We start from the raw sequence: 18631 nt of genomic DNA on the forward strand, positions 1-18631 counted from the left end.
AGATTTACAATGGGGCAAGATGAAGAAACCCGAAAGTAAAAAAGAAAGGGTTGAAAAGAACAAAAGAGTATTGGGGAACAGCCTGAATATAGAAGTTGTCTGAGGTTTAACTTGTTTGAAAACCATGTGAAGAATGAAATACAAACTACACTGTCTCCCTACATCCCATAGCTGTACGATGCACGAGGAGCTTGGTTGGACCATGGCACCTCCTAACATAGGGTGTGACTGACAAACACATGGGAGAATCTCAGTGGAGAAAATAACCTTATGCATGGCACAACATCGTTCAACACAACAACCTCTTCATCAGGCAGCCTGAGATGGAAATAGACTGGTTTTAACCAGAATAGAAAGAGGAGTGGGAGGCCCCGGTGCACAACTGAGTAAGAGGACAAGTACATTAGTGTGTCTAGTTTGAGAAACAGACGCCTCACAAGTTCTCAACTGGCAATTAAATAGTACCCGCAAAACACATCTCAACGTCAACAGTGAAGAGGCGACTCCAGGATGCTGGCCTTGTAGGCAGCTCCAGATACTCAAGTAGTCTAACGAAGGCCAGTTTTATTGCTTCTTTAATCAACGCAACCGTTTTCCGCTGTGCTAACATAATTGCAAAAGGGTTTTCTAATGACCAATTAGCCATTTAAAATGCTAAACTTGGATTAGCTAACACAACGTACCATTGGAACACAGGAGTGATGGTTGCTGATAATGGGCTTCTGTACACCTATGTAGATATTCCATAAAATAAATCTGCCGTTTCCAGCTACAATAGTCATTTACAACATGAACAATGTCTACACTGTATTTCTAATCAATTTGATTAGATTATTTTAATGGACAAAAAAAATGATTTTCTTTCAAAAACAAGGACTTTCCTTAGTGACCTCAAACTTTGGAAGGGTAGTGTATATTTTAGTTTTTGTGTGATTTTGTTTGTGACAACCAGCAATTATCTAAGCAATTCGATCCCGCTCCCTCTCGCATGCCAAGCGAGCGATCTACCACTTGAGCTAATTCCCCAGTTCTACAGTGAAGTGGCTAATGCCTGATGTTCTATAGTGAAGTTATTAAGGCCTGATGTTCTATAGTGAAGTTGTTAAGGCCTGATGTTCTATAGCGAAGTTGTTAAGGCCTGATGTTCTATAGTGAAGTTGTTAAGGCCTGATGTTCTACAGTGAAGTTGTTAATGCCTGATGTTCTATAGTGAAGTGGTTAAGGCCTGATGTTCTATAGTGAAATTGTTAAGGCCTGATGTTCTATAGTGAAGTTGTTAATGCCCGATGTTCTATAGTGAAGTTGTTAAGGCCTGATGTTCTGTAGTGAAGTTGTTAAGGCCTGATGTTCTATAGTGAAGTTGTTAAGGACTGATGTTCTATAGTGAAGTTGTTCATGCCTGATGTTCTATAGTGAAGTTGTTAAGGAATGATGTTCTACAGTGAAGTTGTTAATGCCTGATGTTCTATAGTGAAGTTGTTAAGGCCTGATGTTCTATAGTGAAATTGTTAAGGCCTGATGTTCTATAGTGAAGTTGTTAATGCCTGATGTTCTATAGTGAAGTTGTTAAGGCCTGATGTTCTATAGTGAAGTTGTTAATGCCTGATGTTCTATAGTGAAGTTGTTAATGCCTGATGTTCTATAGTGAAGTTGTTAATGCCTGATGTTCTATAGTGAAGTTGTTAATGCCTGATGTTCTATAGTGAAGTTGTTAATGCCTGATGTTCTATAGTGAAGTTGTTAAGGCCTGATGTTCTATAGTGACGTTCTTAATGCCTGATGTTCTATAGTGAAGTTGTTAAGGCCTGATGTTCTATAGTGAAGTTGTTAAGGCCTGATGTTCTATAGTGAAGTTGTTAAGGCCTGATGTTCTATAGTGAAGTTGTTAAGGCCTGATGTTCTATAGTGGTTGTTAAGGCCTGATGTTCTATAGTGAAGTTGTTAAGGCCTGATGTTCTATAGTGAAGTTGTTCATGCCTGATGTTCTACAGTGAAGTTGTTCATGCCTGATGTTCTACAGTGAAGTTGTTCATGCCTGATGTTCTACAGTGAAGTTGTTCATGCCTGATGTTCTACAGTGAAGTTGTTCATGCCTGATGTTCTACAGTGAAGTTGTTAAGGCCTGATGTTCTATAGTGAAGTGGTTAATGCCTGATGTTCTATAGTGAAGTGGTTAAGGCCTGATGTTCTATAGTGAAGTTGTTAAGGCCTGATGTTCTATAGTGAAGTTGTTAAGGCCTGATGTTCTATAGTGAAGTTGTTAAGGCCTGATGTTCTATAGTGAAGTTGTTAAGGCCTGATGTTCTATAGTGAAGTTGTTAATGCCTGATGTTCTATAGTGAAGTTGTTAAGGCCTGATGTTATATAGTGAAGTTGTTCATGCCTGATGTTCTACAGTGAAGTTGTTAATGCCTGATGTTCTATAGTGAAGTTGTTAAGGCCTGATGTTCTACAGTGAAGTTCTTAATGCCTGATGTTCTATAGTGAAGTTGTTAAGGCCTGATGTTCTACAGTGAAGTTGTTTTTATGTATTTAACTAGGCAAGTCAGTTAAGAACAAATTGTTATTTACAATGATGGCCTACCCTAGACAACACTGGGCCAATTGTGCGCCGCCCTATGGGACTCCCAATCACAGCTGGTTGTGATACAGCCTGGAATCAAACCAGGGTCTGTAGTGATACCTCTAGCACTGCGATGCAGTGCCTTAGACAGCTGCGCCACTCGGGAGCCCTAAAACAGTTTAGTCATTGCGCTGCGAGCAAGGTTCAAACCTGACTGAGGAGATTTCAAGTCTAACGCCTTGACCACTTCGCCATCGCAGCTTGCTCAGTTGTTAATGGCTGATGTTCTGCAGGGAAGTTGTTCATTTGAAAGCCTGGAACTCCTTTGACTCTCTTGTAATGTTAGACAATATGAATTAATCTCGCAACTGTGATTGGTGAGACACTACTCCATCAGTGTACATACTCAGTATTTTATATTCCAACAGTGTACACTGTTAATGCAGTAAAACATCAGATATCAGTCAAGGGGCCACATGAAGGAGCTTGCAGGCCTGATGTGGCCCTGATTTGTTTTGGTAAAATGGCTTACCCAGTAGTGTGAGGATGCAGGCCAGGATGGCAATGAGGGCCCCGGTGCTGAGGCCCGCTGAGAGCATGGAGTTCTCACTCCCACACGACTGGGGGATCCCATCAGGGTCACAGTCGCACACCCGGATGGACAGGGTGTTGGTGCTGCTGAGGGCGGGGCTCCCATTGTCCATGATGAGAACGGGGAGACGGTACACGTTCTGGTGGCGGCGCTGGAAACCCCCTCGCTTGGTCAGCACAGAAGCCGTGTTGTCTTGGGGAGGGGGAGGCATATCAATACACTGATAAAATTGTGTTCAGACAGTAATACTTGGTGGATTCCAACATATCATAACAAACATTAGCTGATATGGGGTTTACATAATGGAAAATAGACAATCAAGGCAAGGAAACCACAATATGGTTGTGGAGCTGCTCCTGCCTTGTGACCAAGCATCCATTTTGAATGGCTCCCTTATTTGTTTAGACTGTTCTGCTGCCAACTGTGCAAGTTTTATCGGCCCAATATGACCATGTGTCTGGCCTGTTAGTGCTATCCGGGATCCTTGTGGCGTTTCTACCCTATACCCTAACCTTTACCCCTACCCATTCCGGGTCAGGCACTTACCTTTGTTGTCTCTCAGGGTGAAGTTGAGATTCCCAGCAGCCTCAGCGGTTAGGGAGAAGAAGAAGCGGTGTCCACTCTGAGGCTGGTCTCGGTCAACAGCACTGATGGTCTCAATGACCTGTAGGGGATAGATGACCAAAGGTTATATTCAGTTCAGGTCAGTTCAGTTTATTGTGTTGCATTCTGGAGTACGGTGTCTATATTAGAACAGTCTCAGCAAGACTTGTATTTATCTACTGTCGAGAGCTGTCTTAATATTACGGAACCCCTTAAGGGTCATAGTGGGAGAAAAAAGTCAGTTCCCTCCTTTTTTTTTTCATCTGTTGCCTCAGATTTTTTATTTGTTCCCTCAAAATAAAAATGTACTCCCTCGATATAAAATGTATTCCCTCAATAGAAAAATGTGTTCCTTCGATGTGAAAATGTATTCTCTCAATATAAAAATGTGTTCCCTCAATAAAAATGTGTTCCCGGGCCTTCCGAGTGGAACAGTGGTACAAGGCACTGCAATGCAGTGCTAATGGCATCACTACAGACCGGGTTCGATCCTGGGCTGTTTCACCACCGGCCGTGATCGGGTGTCCCATAGGGTGGCACACAATTGGCCAAGTGCCGTCCAGGTTAGGGGAGGGTTTGACTGAGGAAGCTATACTTGGCTCATCATGCTCTAGTGACTCCTAGTGGTGGGCCGGACGCCTGCAGGCTGACCTCTGTTGTCAGTTGAACAGTGTTTCTTCCGACACATTGATGCAACTGACTTCCGTGTTAAAAAGTTTACTTCTTATGGCTGCAGGGGCAGTATTGAGTAGATTGGATGAAAGGTGCCCAGAGGTGCCCAGAGTAAACGACCTGCTCCTCATTCCCAGTTGCTAATATATGCATATTATTATTAGTATTGGATAGAAAACACTCTGAAGTTTCTAAAACTGTTTGAATGATGTCTGTGAATATAACAGAACTCATATGGCAGGCAAAAACCTGAGAAGAAATCCAAACAGGAAGTGAGAAATCTGAGGTTGGTCGATTTCCTACCCAGGCCCAATTGAATTTACAGTGGAATATGGATGAAGTTGCACTTCCTAGGGCTTCCACTAGATGTCAACCGTCTTTAGAAACTTGAATGAGACTTCTACTGTATTGTGAGGCTGAATGAGAAGGGAATGAGTCAGGTTACTGGCAGAGAGCCATTTTCTGGTCACACGCAATTCACATATCGACCTGCGTTCCATTGCTTCTCTAGACACAAAGGAATTCTCCGGTTGGAACTTTATTAAAGATTTATGATAACAACACCCTAAAGATTGATTCCATACTTAGTCTGAAATGTTTCTAAGACCTGTAATATAACTTTTTGAAGTTTTTGTCCGAAGTTATGCATGAGCGTTTGGATTTGTATACCTAACGCGCTAACAAAAGTAGCTACTTGAACATAAATAATGGACATTATTGAACAAATCAAGCATTTATTGTGGAACAGCGATTCCTGGGAGTGCATTCTGATGAAGATCATCAAAGGTAAGGGCATATTTATAATGTAATATCTGATTTCTGTTTGACTCCAACATGGCGGAAAATTGTATTTGTTTTCTGAGCGCCGTCTCAGATTATTGAATGGTTTGCTTTTTCCGTAAAGTTTTTTTGAAATCTGACACAGCGGTTGCATTAAGGTGAGGTATATCTATAATTCCATTATAATCTACATTTATGATGAGTATTTCTGTTGAATCGATGTGGCTATGCAAAATCACTGGATGTTTTTGGAACTAGTGAACGTAATGCGCCAATGTAAACTCAGATTTTTTTAATATAAATATGAACTTCATCAAACAAAACATACATGTAACTATGTGTGTCATCTGATGAAGATCATCAAAGGTTAGTGATTCATTTTATCTTTATTTGTGCTTTTTGTGACTCCTCTCTTTGGCTGGAAAAAATGCTGTGTTTTTCTGTGGCTTGGTGGTGACCTAACATAATCGTTTATGGGGCTTTCGCTGTAAAGCCTATTTGAAATCGGACACTGTGGTGTGATTAACAACAAGATTACCTTTAAAACGGTATAAGATTTGGTTGGGTTTGAAGAATTTTAATTATGGGATTTCTGTTGTTTTGAATATGGCGTCCTGCACTTTCACTGGCTGTTGTCATATCGATCCCGTTAACGGGATTGCAGCCCTAAGAAGTTTTAAGAAGCGCAGTTTGGCGGGTCATGTTTCGGAGGACGCATGACTCGACCTTCACCTCTCCCGAGCCCGTTGGGGAGTTGCAGCTATGAGACAAGATTGAAATCGGGGAGGGAAAAAAAAAGGGTAAAATACCAAAAAAAATGTAATAATAATGTGTTCTCTCAAATGCTTTTATTAATTACCTCTATTCATTAATTTGTTCCTTTGGATCTCTCCTGCAGATTCGAGTGCATGTCTTTATCATGGATTGATCAGAGTTGATTGAATTCTACTTCAATCTGGGCATAAAATACAAATATTTCTTTGTTGTTTGAATATATTATTGCGATAAATATTACAGAATATTTACTCCCTTTTTCAGAACCATGGATGATATGGCTGACTTGATAAACCACAAATCAAATGTTAAGCTGCTCCTGACTCCTGGTGGATTTGCGGAGCCTATCTGAGGATTAGCCTGGCTGTTTTCTTTCTCCACCATGACCCCCCAAAGGGGGTCATAATATGAACTCTATACTGGACCACTGAGTGAAAAAAGAAGAGCCAAATCAACATTTATAATAAAAATGCACAGACAACATTTTCAGAGATGACAATAGGCCACACCAAGAGATAGAGCCATATACTGTAAAACACCAGCTATAACATCTGACATGACAATAAGGATGGTGATATTAAGTGATACATCGAGGGGAAAGGCAGTACCACACTCAATATATGGGCTGGGACAAATTTAGAAGACCGTTACACCACCTACAAAATCCCCATTGAACCCTCCTGCGTGTGGTCAGGATTCGCCTCTTACCAATAATGATGACCCTTTCAACAATACTCATAAAAATAACAATAATGTTACATTGGTATGTTTTTCATTAGGTTGATATAGAGTATTGTTAGTAGAACCTGGTATTATATTTATATGATATGACTTGATAAATGTGTGTGTATTGCCAGCTAGGTCTGCTGCAGAACAACAAAAAGAGGAAGGCCCCAAAATTTGGCAAAGACTCCAACCACCCAAGTTATTGCACCAAATCTGGAACCAACAGGACAGCTTCTACCCCCAAGCCATAAGATTGCTAAATTGTTAGTCCATAGTGATTGGTTAACTATTTAACTATATGCATTTACTCTCTATACACTAGCTCTTTTGACTCATCACATATGCTGATGCTACTGTCTATTATCTATCCTGTTGCCTAGTCACTTTATCCCTACCTATATGTACATACATTGCCTACAAAAAGTACTCATACCCATTGACTTATTTCACATTTTGTTGTGTTACAGCCAGAATTCAAAATGGATTCAATAATATTTTTCTTCCTCACCCATCTACACACAGTACCCCATAATGACAAAGTGAAAACGTGTTTTTAGAAATGTTTGCAAATGTATTTAATATGAAATATAGAAATATCTCATTTACATTAATAGTAACACCCCTTAGTCAATACTTTCTTGAAGGACTTTTGGCAGTGACTACAACTTAATCTTTCAGGGTACATTTCTTAGAAATTTCCACACCTAGATTGTGCAACATTTGCCCATTATTCTTTTCAAAATTATTCAAGCTCTGACAAAATGGTTGTTGATCCTTGACAACCATTTTCAGGTCTTGCCATAGATTTTCAATTATTTTCAAGTCAAAACTGTAACTCAGCCACTCAGGAACATTCACCATCTTCTTGGTAAGCAACTCCAGTGTATATTTGGCCTTGTGTTTTAGGTTATTGTCCTGCTGAAAGGTGAATTCATCTCCCAGTGTCTGGTGGAAAGCAGATTGAACCAGGTTTTTCTCTAGGATTTTGCATGTGCTTAGCTCCAATCTATACATTTTTTTTTATCCTGAAAAACTCTCCAGTCCTTAATGATTACAAGCATACCTATAACATGATGCAGCCACCACTATGCTTGAAAATATGGAGAGTAGTACTCAGTAATGTGTTGTATTGGATTTTTAAAATTCTGTACAGGCTTCCTTTTTGTCACTCTGTCAATGATTTGGCCCTGATTTTTTTTCTTCTCAGTATTACTTTACTGCCTTGTTGCAAACAGGATACATGTTTTGGAATATTTTTATTCTGTACGGACTTCCTCCTTTTCACTGTCAGTTGAGTTTGTATTGTGGAGTTACTATAATGTTGTTAATTCATCCTCAGGTTTCTCCTGCCACAACCATTAAACTCTGTAACTGTTTTAAAGTCACCATTGGCCTCATTGTGAAATCCCTGAGCAATTTCCTTCCTCTACGGCTACCGAGTTAAAAAAGGATGCCTGTATCTTTGTAGTGACTGGGTGTATTGATTTTTGTAATTTTTATTTATTTAACCTTTATTTAACTAGGCAAGTCAGTTAAGAACAAATTCTTACTTTACAATGATGGCCCACCCCGGCCAAACCCTAACCCGGACGACACTGAGCCAATTGTACATTGCCCTATGGGACTCCCGATCACAGCTGGTTGTGATACAGCCTGGAATTGGACACGGGTCTGTAGTGACACCTCTAGTACTGAGATGCAGTGCCTTAGACCGCAGCACCACTCGGGAGCTCCGAGTTGATACACTGGCCAAAGTGTAATTATTAACTTCACCATGTTCAAAGGGATATTTTTTTTACCCATCTACCAAAAGGTGCACTTCTTTGCGAGGCATTGGAAGACCTCCCTGGTCTTTGTGGTTGAATCTGTGTTTGAAATGCACTGCTTGACTGAGGGACCTTACACATAATTACATGTGTGGGGTACAGAGATGAGGAAGTCGTTCACACAGGTGAGTCCATGCAACTTATTATGTGACATGTTGAGCAAATATTTTACTCCTAAACTTATTTAGGCTTGCCATAAGAAAATGGGGTTGAATACTTATTGACTCAAGACATTTGCAGCTTTTTATCAAGTTATAAAAATGTCCAAAAACCTAATTCCACTTTGACCTGATAAGGTATTATGTGTAGGCAGTGACAGAATTTTTAAAAAAATGTAATCAATTTTAAATTCAGGCTGTAACAAAACAAAAATGTTTAAAAGGCGAATACTTTCTGCACTGTATCTACCTCAATTAACTCGTACCCCTGCACTTCGACTTGGTACTGGTATCCTGTGTATATAACCCAGTTATCATTACTAATTGTGTATATATTCCTTGGTGTTATTGTTTTTCTATAATCACAAACATTTTTTTTTACTCTGCATTGTTGGGAAGGGCCCGGGAAGTAAGCGTTTCACTGTTAGTCTACTCCTGCTGTTTACGAAGCATGTGACAAATAACATTTGATTTGAAATAGATTAAAAATACATAGGAGTGTGAATTCTATTATTATATCACCTTGAAATGATCTCATAAACACCATCATATCACTTCCAAACTAAATGGAAGAGGGACAGCGCCGCGAGTTTAAGCCAAATAACTAACACTGCACACACACACGCACGCACGCACGCACGCACACACACACACACACACACACACACACACACACACACACACACACACACACACAGACACACAGAGAAATCAGTACACACAATGTTTGCCTCTGACAATTTAAGCATTAAAGTGGAAAAGCCATTCCCGGGCTGGCTTACGATTTATGACACACATGAAAAAAAAAACACACCATTTAAAAGTGCTGTGTTTAAAAGATGATTATCAGTGGAGGCCCCATCAGGTGGCGCTATAAGAAGATTCCCCCCGGCCCGACGCTCTGCGGTTGCCTAATCCCCCTAGCTTTGGCTGGGTAAAACACCGGCCGTGCCGAGCCCTGCCCTCGTGAAGAGCAAGTCAGCACAAAACCTCAATATGAGAAAATCTCCTGGAAACTGGAACTGCACCACCATGCCAACAGGGTTTCTGTCCCAAATGGAACCCTCTTCCCTACATAGTTCACTACTTTAGACCAGAGCCCTATGGCACCCAATTCCCTATATAGTGCACTACTTTAGACAAGAGCCCTATGGCACCCTATTCCCTATATAGTGCACTACGTTTGACCAGAGCCCTAGTTCACCCTATATAGTGCACTACTTTTGACCAGAGCCCTATGGAACCCTATTCCCTACATAGTGCACTACTTTTGACCAGAGCCCTATGTCACCCTATTCCCTACATAGTGCACTACTTTAGACCAGAGCCCTATGGAACCCTATTCCCTACATAGTGCACTACTTTTGACCAGAGCCCTATATAATGAATATGATTCCATTTGGGATGCACGGTGGGAGTGAGTAAAGCAACAACAACTGTATTATTTTGTGTGATAAATTGACATAAATCCCTAAATATGCTACCTTGTCCGTGCGAGGATTTAAAGTTTAAACCCACGTGATTATCTGGATGGATTTTGTGTCTTATTTGTTTAGGTAGCTCAATACGTGTTGTCCCGTCTCACTTAACAGTGAGTGAATATTTGGCACAGGACTTTGAGAGGTTAAAGGGCTTTTTTTTAGGATCATCAAATAAATCATGTAGAAGTAAACAGTTTATTTTATATAAGTGTTATTTATGTGTTTGGTTTATTTTCTATTTGTTTTAATTTTCTGTTTGATTTATTTATGAGCACATTTTCTGCTTTGAGACCAGCAACTTTACATGTTGCGTTTATATTTGTTTTCAGTATATTGCTATGAGGACAGGGTTCAAAAACGGTGTCATGGGTCAAGTAGCCGACAGCGAGATAGATATGTAAATTATAGATCATATAACATCATATAACATACACTTGGAAGATAGCATGCTTTACCCATATATACTGTATTGTTCACCCTTTCAAGATCATGCAATTTCCCCAAAAAGGGCCCTTGACTGAAAAGTGCCCATGGTTAATGGTACTATAGGTATATTATAGGTACACTATACTTTTGTGTGTACATATATATATATATATATATATATATATATATATATATATATATATATATATGTACACACAAAAGTATGTGGACTCCGCTTCAAATTAATGGATTCGGCTACTACAGCCACACCCGTTGCTGATAAGTGTATGACATCGTGCAGACAGCCATGCAATCTCGATAGACAAACATTGGCAGCAGAATGGCCTTACTGAAGAGCTCAGTGACTTTTGACGTGGCACCATCATAGGATGCCACCTTTCCAACAAGTCAGTTATTGAAATTTCTGCCCTGCTAGATCTGCACCGGTCAACATCTAGGAGCAACAACGGCTCAGCCGCAAAGTGGTAGGCCACACAAGCTCACAGAACGGGAACACCGAGTGCTGAAGCACGTAGCGCGTAGAAATCGTCTTTCCTCGGTTGCAACATTCACAACTGAGTTCCAAACTGCCTCTGGAATCAACGTCAGCACAAGAACTGTTAGTCTGGAGCTTCATGAAATGGGTTTCCATGGTTTCCATGGCCAAGCAGCCGCACACAAGCCACTGGACTCAGTGGAAACACATTCTCTGGATGGATGAATTACGCTTCACTATCTGGCAGTCCGACGGACGAATGTCGGCTTAGCGGTGCCAGGAGAACACTACCTGCCCCAATGCATAGTTCCAACTGTAAAGTTTGGTGGAGGAGGAATAACGGTCTTAACGTTACAGCATACAATGACATTCTAGACGATTCTGGAATGTCATTCTAGAATCTTGAGTCTAGAATCTGTTCCAGCATGGCAATAACCCCGTGCACAAAGCGAGGTCCATTCAGAAATGCATGTCGAGATCGATGTGGAAGAACTTGACTGGCCTGAACAGAGCCCTGACCTCAACCCCATCGAACACCGACTGCGAGCCAGGCCTAATCGCCCAACATCAGTGCCTCGACCTCACTAATGCTCTTGTGGCTGAATGGAAGCAAATCTCTGCAGCAATGTTCCAACACCTAGCGGACACCTTCCCAGTGTGTAGTGTATATACTTCCCAGAACCAGTGTCCATATACTTTTGATCATGTAGTGTATATACCTCCCCAGAACCAGTGTCCATATAAGTTTGATCATGTAGTGTATATACTTCCCCAGAACCAGTGTCCATATACTTTTGATCGTGTAGTGGATATTGTAGGTGTATTATTATATCGGTTATCTGTGATAACAAACTGTAACCTTTTTCACATTATTATCCGTCGCTCCATGGAAGCCCCCCTAGATAACATGCAGTCAGCTAGAAATGCTACACGTGTACGAAAGGCTGGGCAGAGACGACACCTCAGACCCGTCACGCTACATCGGGTCTACTTGTTAGCCAGACAGTTACTATTCAAATCCTATAGCAGCCATTTAGGAAGGCGGCAGCCATTATGGAAAAAGACATACATTCAAATAATAACTTTGACAAGTGCTGGACCGACATATAACAATTGGTACTCTGTACGGGATTTAGTGTTGTTCTTCTTCTTCATCGTCTGCCATTGTGTGAAAACCCACCTGGCAGTCAAAATCAGCACTGGACGACACATCATAACCAATAATGGGATGACAGTTGGAAAAATGGCCGAATCAAGGGCACCCTAAACAATAGAGCAGGCACCCTGAGATAGAAAACAGAAGGCAGAGCGAGACAAACTACACGAATGACCCCATTGCAGGTGTGGGATGCCGATGGGACTTAGGGACTGACGCTTACATACCCGCTTACACACCGGCCATCTGTTTTCCATTGCAACGGCTGAAGTGGAAACCTTTTGGGGTTTAGGAAATGAATACATTTTGGCTTGTTCATTATTGCTTTGCTTTTGTAAGGAAAAACTCCAGGGAGGAGCATGGGTCATGTAAGGATAGTGCCATTAACAACGAACAACTAGGAACAGCTATTGGTAATCCCTTGTATTGACTGTCCTTCAAAAGGCAAACGTTTTAGTTTACCTTTATTTAACTAGGCAAATCAGTTAAAAGAACAAATTATTATTTACACTGACGGCCTACCCCGACCAAACCTGGACGACGCGCCGCCCACTTAATAAATATGACAGTGATGGCAAGATGTTATTGCTTTAAAAATGTACTTCAAGAATGCCATTGCAGATTTTAATTATTTCTATCTAAATTGAAATATCTAGGTGTGTGGACCGATGGTGGGAAAGGTATCCTTAATTTACTGAAAATACCCTATCGGACAGAAAGAGACACACCTCCCAAACCACAAACCTAAATCTAAGGGTTTGTGGTTCTTGTAGTCTCCTATCATCTCATTCAAACCATACAGCCGACATGCAAGCTTTTACGTAAACAATTAGCGACATAGTGTATCTTTAAGTTCTTAATGAGTGATAAACAGTAATTTAAGGCTCCAAAGAGACTGAAACGGGCACACAAATGACACGAAGGGAAAACCGACCATAGGACAAACAACCATTTATGTTTACTCTTTGCTGTCACAATGATAAGGGCTTTTACTACATTAAAATGTGTCTTTAGCACATAATTATTGAAACGTTATTATAATTATACTGAAAGGTAATTACGTCATAACAGATGACATACAAAACTTGATTTACAAAAAACGTACAATGCTCTTCTGTTTTCATATTTACATAATTTGTTCCTCCGGGTGTATTTTTTGAATAAGAAAGCATTGGGAACAAGGTGTTCTTGGGGATATGATGCAATAACTAAGAAAGAGACTAATATGAGTATTTTCCTGGTTATGGTTATGGTACTTGTATTGAGAGGTATTATGCTCAAATTTGTAAAAAAAAAAACATTTGTCCCGGGTTCTGGAGTAAATTAAATGTACAAACTTGTAGGCTTCCCAAGTTTCATTAGAAACGTGGTTGGGGCATATGTTATTTTATTTGTATTTTTTAAATTTTATTTAACTAGGCAAGTCAGTTTAAGAACACGTTCTTATTCTGATTAAATTCCATTTGCTTGATAAAACTAGGTACTTGGGAGTAGGTACCAGTGTGCAGATTTATTTTGTTGCTCTCGGTTCTTAGTAATTGCTATTTTCTTCTAATATCGGAAAAAGTCAAACATGTGACAACCAGCCCTAGTCTCCCCTACCGCTGATCATTGCAACCGGTCATTACCATTTGTAACAACAAAACATGCCTGCTTGATTGTAATACCCTTCCAGCTTAGACCCCTGTCCTACAATACAGTTTCCTGTTGACAGATTGAAGTACACCACAAACCCCTTCTTATCCCCCCCCCCAGCTGAGCGTCCAGGCTACAAAACCAGGACTACCCGATCAATAAGAAACCTCTAAGAACTTACAAATAAGAACACAAACTTCTCAACAATCTATTGACTATTTTGTTTGTGATTGTGACCACTTCAACAACCCTCACGGTCTCAGAAGTTTTGATTTGATTTCCCCTTATGCTCAGTCTTCCGCTGTCTCTCTCAAAGGGCCGGTAGGTACACTGTGCCCAGTATGTTGTTTCTAAGGCCTTAATGGTAGCTGTTTGAGATGTCTTCATGTTATCATTGATAATGAATGCTACTCTCTTTCACACAAGGGTAGCGGTAGCAATCCCTTGGTCACAGACTTGCTTCCACAGGAGCATTAGTGAGGTCGGGTTCTCGTCACACGGGAGTCCTAAGGGAGAGACAGAAGAATGCAAACAATATTCACTCACTCACACACACACACACACACACACACACACACACACACACACACACACACACACACACACAAACTGTCTTCAAGCCCTCTTTGTGGCGGCTTCAACGCAGCTTAGTCAATCAGGGACACAATCAAGTTGTTTGTTTTTACAGGATTGGCCTTGTCATCCAATTACAATCAGGTATTGGCAGTGAATGCCGAACTCACAGGAGTCTAAGGCACTGTTGACGTTGGTTTTGTAAATATTATATACAGTTTATGTCGGAAGTTTACATTCACTTAGGTTGGAGTCAGATTTGTGTGTATTGTTGTGATACTTTGTTGTGTCAGATACTAATGCACTGTTGGAGCTCGGATTTAAACATGATTCAACCATGGTGAACATACATCTCGCCAATGCCAAAACCAAAGAAGTTTACTTTTTTGTCATATGCGTAAGTTACAGTTTTGATATTCTTTGCTACTCCTTATCTGATGATGGTCTATTGAGATCCCAACAGCATCAAAATCATCATTGTCCTGAAGTTTCTTTTCAAAGTAGTACAGGAATCCACTTAATTCATTTGGGAGAATGTGTATGTACAGTATGTAGGCTAGGGTTTTTCATGTTGTTTTGCTCAGTGTCTCTCGGTGCTGCAAACAGGGACTCCTTTGAATTGTTTAAGTGGCACAGCCTCGGGATGACAATGATTTTCACAAGTTACCGCGGTTGACGGATTTTAAATTACATAATGCATGATGACAGTTATTAAAATGTCCTCTCAGCCCCAATTCTAGATGGTACACAGGTGGTGTTCAGCCAGGAAGGTTGGTCTCAGATCTGTTTTTACTATATAGCCAACTCCTACAACTCCAAGTTTGGCATGTCAACTCCAAGTTTGGCATGTCAACTCCAAGTTTGGCATGTCAACTCCAAGTTTGGCATGTCAACTCCAAGTTTGGCATATCAACTCCAAGTTTGGCATGTCAACTCCAAGTTTGACATGTCAACTCCAAATTTGACACGTCAACTCCAAGTCTGACACGTCAACTCCAAGTTTGGCACGTCAACTCCAAGTTTGGCACGTCAACTCCAAGTTTGGCACGTCAACTCCAAGTTTGGCACGTCAACTCCAAGTTTGACACGTCAACTCCAAGTTTGACACGTCAACTCCAAGTTTGGCACGTCAACTCCAAGTTTGGCACGTCAACTCCAAGTTTGGCACGTCAACTCCAAGTTTGGCACGTCAACTCCAAATTTGGCACGTCAACTCCAAGTTTGGCACGTCAACTCCAAGTTTGGCACGTCAACTCCAAGTTTGACACGTCAACTCCAAGTTTGGCACGTCAACTCCAAGTTTGGCACGTCAACTCCAAGTTTGGCACGTCAACTCCAAGTTTGGCACGTCAACTCCAAATTTGGCACGTCAACTCCAAATTTGGCACGTCAACTCCAAGTTTGGCACGTCAACTCCAAGTTTGGCACATCAACTCCAAGTTTGGCACGTCAACTACCACAGTACAGGATTACCTGTTATCAACCTCTAGCCTAATCTCCCGGACAACGTTACAGCCTTTTCCCTGCCTGTTGCTTTTTTGGACCCCCTGTGTGTGACCTTCTGCCTGCCCCTGGACCCAGCTACCTGCCTCCTCCTGTGTATAACCTTCTTCCTGCCCCTGGACCCAGCTACCTGCCTCCTCCTGTGTATAACCTTCTTCCTGCCCCTGGACCCAGCTACCTGCCTCCTCCTGTGTATAACCTTCTTCCTGCCCCTGGACCCAGCTACCTGCCTCCTCCTGTGTATGACCTTCTGCCTGCCCCTGGACTCAGCTACCTGCCTCCTCCTGTGTATGACCTTCTGCCTGCCCCTGGACCCAGCTACCTGCCTCCTCCTGTGTATGACCTTCTTCCTGCCCCTGGACCCAGCTACCTGCCTCCTCCTGTGTATGACCTTCTGCCTGCACCTGGACCCAGCTACCTGCCTCCTCCTGTGTATGACCTTCTGCCTGCCCCTGGACTCAGCTACCTGCCTCCTCCTGTGTATGACCTTCTGCCTGCCCCTGGACCCAGCTACCTGCCTCCTCCTGTGTATGACCTTCTGCCTGCCCCTGGACTCAGCTACCTGCCTCCTCCTGTGTATGACCTTCTGCCTGCCCCTGGACTCAGCTACCTTCCTCCTCCTGTGTATGACCTTCTGCCTGCCCCTGGACCCAGCTACCTGCCTCCTCCTGTGTATGACCTTCTGCCTGCCCCTGGACTCAGCTACCTGCCTCCTCCTGTGTATGACCTTCTGCCTGCCCCTGGACTCAGCTACCTTCCTCCTCCTGTGTATGACCTTCTGCCTGCCCCTGGACCCAGCTACCTGCCTCCTCCTGTGTATGACCTTCTTCCTGCCCCTGGACCCAGCTACCTGCCTCCTCCTGTGTATGACCTTCTGCCTGGCCCTGGACCCAGCTACCTGCCTCCTCCTGTGTATGACCTTCTGCCTGCCCCTGGACCCAGCTACCTGCCTCCTCCTGTGTGTAACCTTCTTCCTGCCCCTGGACCCAGCTACCTGCCTCCTCCTGTGTATGACCTTCTGCCTGCCCCTGGACCCAGCTACCTGCCTCCTCCTGTGTGTAACCTTCTTCCTGCCCCTGGACCCAGCTACCTGCCTCCTCCTGTGTGTAACCTTCTTCCTGCCCCTGGACCCAGCTACCTGCCTCCTCCTGTGTATGACCTTCTGCCTGCCCCTGGACTCAGCTACCTGCCTCCTCCTGTGTATGACCTTCTTCCTGCCCCTGGACCCAGCTACCTGCCTCCTCCTGTGTATGACCTTCTGCCTGCCCCTGGACCCAGCTACCTGCCTCCTCCTGTGTATGACCTTCTGCCTGCCCCTGGACTCAGCTACCTGCCTCCTCCTGTGTATGACCTTCTGCCTGCCCCTGGACTCAGCTACCTTCCTCCTCCTGTGTATGACCTTCTGCCTGCCCCTTGACCCAGCTACCTGCCTCCTCCTGTGTATGACCTTCTTCCTGCCCCTGGACCCAGCTACCTGCCTCCTCCTGTGTATGACCTTCTGCCTGCCCCTGGACCCAGCTACCTGCCTCCTCCTGTGTATGACCTTCTGCCTGCCCCTGGACCCAGCTACCTGCCTCCTCCTGTGTGTAACCTTCTTCCTGCCCCTGGACCCAGCTACCTGCCTCCTCCTGTGAATGACCTTCTGCCTGCCCCTGGACCCAGCTACCTGCCTCCTCCTGTGAATGACCTTCTGCCTGCCCTGGACCCAGCTACCTGCCTCCTCCTGTGTATGACCTTCTGCCTGCCCCTGCCAAAAAAACACCTGCTGCGCCCTGCGCTTGAAACCAGCTCTCTGTCATCCCATCGTGTTCATTACAATAATATATAGTTATTCCATATGAGATTGAAATACTATTAACTATATTATATAGCGTTATTCCATATGAGATTGAAATACTATTAACTATATTATATAGCGTTATTTTATATGAGATTGAAATACTATTAACTATATTATATAGCGTTATTCCATATGAGATTGAAATACTATTAACTATATTATATAGCGTTATTCCATATGAGATTGAAATACTATTAACTATATTATATAGCGTTATTTTATAAGAGATTGAAATACTATTAACTATATTATATAGCGTTATTCCATATGAGATTGAAATACTATTAACTATATTATATAGCGTTATTTTATAAGAGATTGAAATACTATTAACTATATTATATAGCGTTATTCCATAAGAGATTGAAATACTATTAACTATATTATATAGCGTTATTCCATATGAGATTGAATACCACTAACCACAGTATACAATATAGAGTTCTCATAAAGGAGATATACCTTCTCTGTCTTACCATCTGTGTCTCCACAGGCAGTAAGCTAAATCAAGACAAACATTTAAATTAGTCTAACGTGCATATACAGTATATATTGGACATAGGTCTGTATAATTAAGCAATAAGGCAAGAGGAGGTGTGGTATATGGCCAATATACCACGGCTAAGAGCTGTTCTTACGCACGACTCAACTCGGAGTGCCTGGACACAGCCCTTAGCCATGGTATATTGGCCATATACCCCCCCAAGTACATTATTGCTGTTATAAACTGGTTACCAATGTAATTTGAGCAGTATACCTGTTTTGTCATACCCGTGGTATACGGTCTCATATACCATGGCTGTCAGCCAATCAAATCAAATCAAATA

At 42.3% G+C, this 18631-nt stretch overlaps 1 protein-coding gene across 3 annotated transcripts in view; it reads right to left on the bottom strand.

Moving 5' to 3' along the window:
* LOC110509116 (cadherin-7) overlaps positions 1–18631 on the bottom strand; it is a 141022-nt gene that overhangs the window by 17998 nt on the left and 104393 nt on the right. For all 3 annotated transcript variants that reach the window (XM_090225630.1, XM_036966569.2, XM_090225629.1), the window contains 2 exons: positions 3702–3819; positions 3096–3347 (listed from right to left, as the gene is read on the bottom strand). In XM_090225630.1, coding sequence (XP_090081756.1) covers positions 3096–3347; positions 3702–3819 — 370 coding nt within the window. The remainder of the gene's footprint in view (positions 1–3095; positions 3348–3701; positions 3820–18631) is intronic.

Source organism: Oncorhynchus mykiss, chromosome 28 (genome assembly GCF_057628025.1).
Source record: "Oncorhynchus mykiss isolate SJ-2025 chromosome 28, ASM5762802v1, whole genome shotgun sequence".
Classification (NCBI taxonomy): Eukaryota; Metazoa; Chordata; class Actinopteri; order Salmoniformes; family Salmonidae; genus Oncorhynchus; species Oncorhynchus mykiss.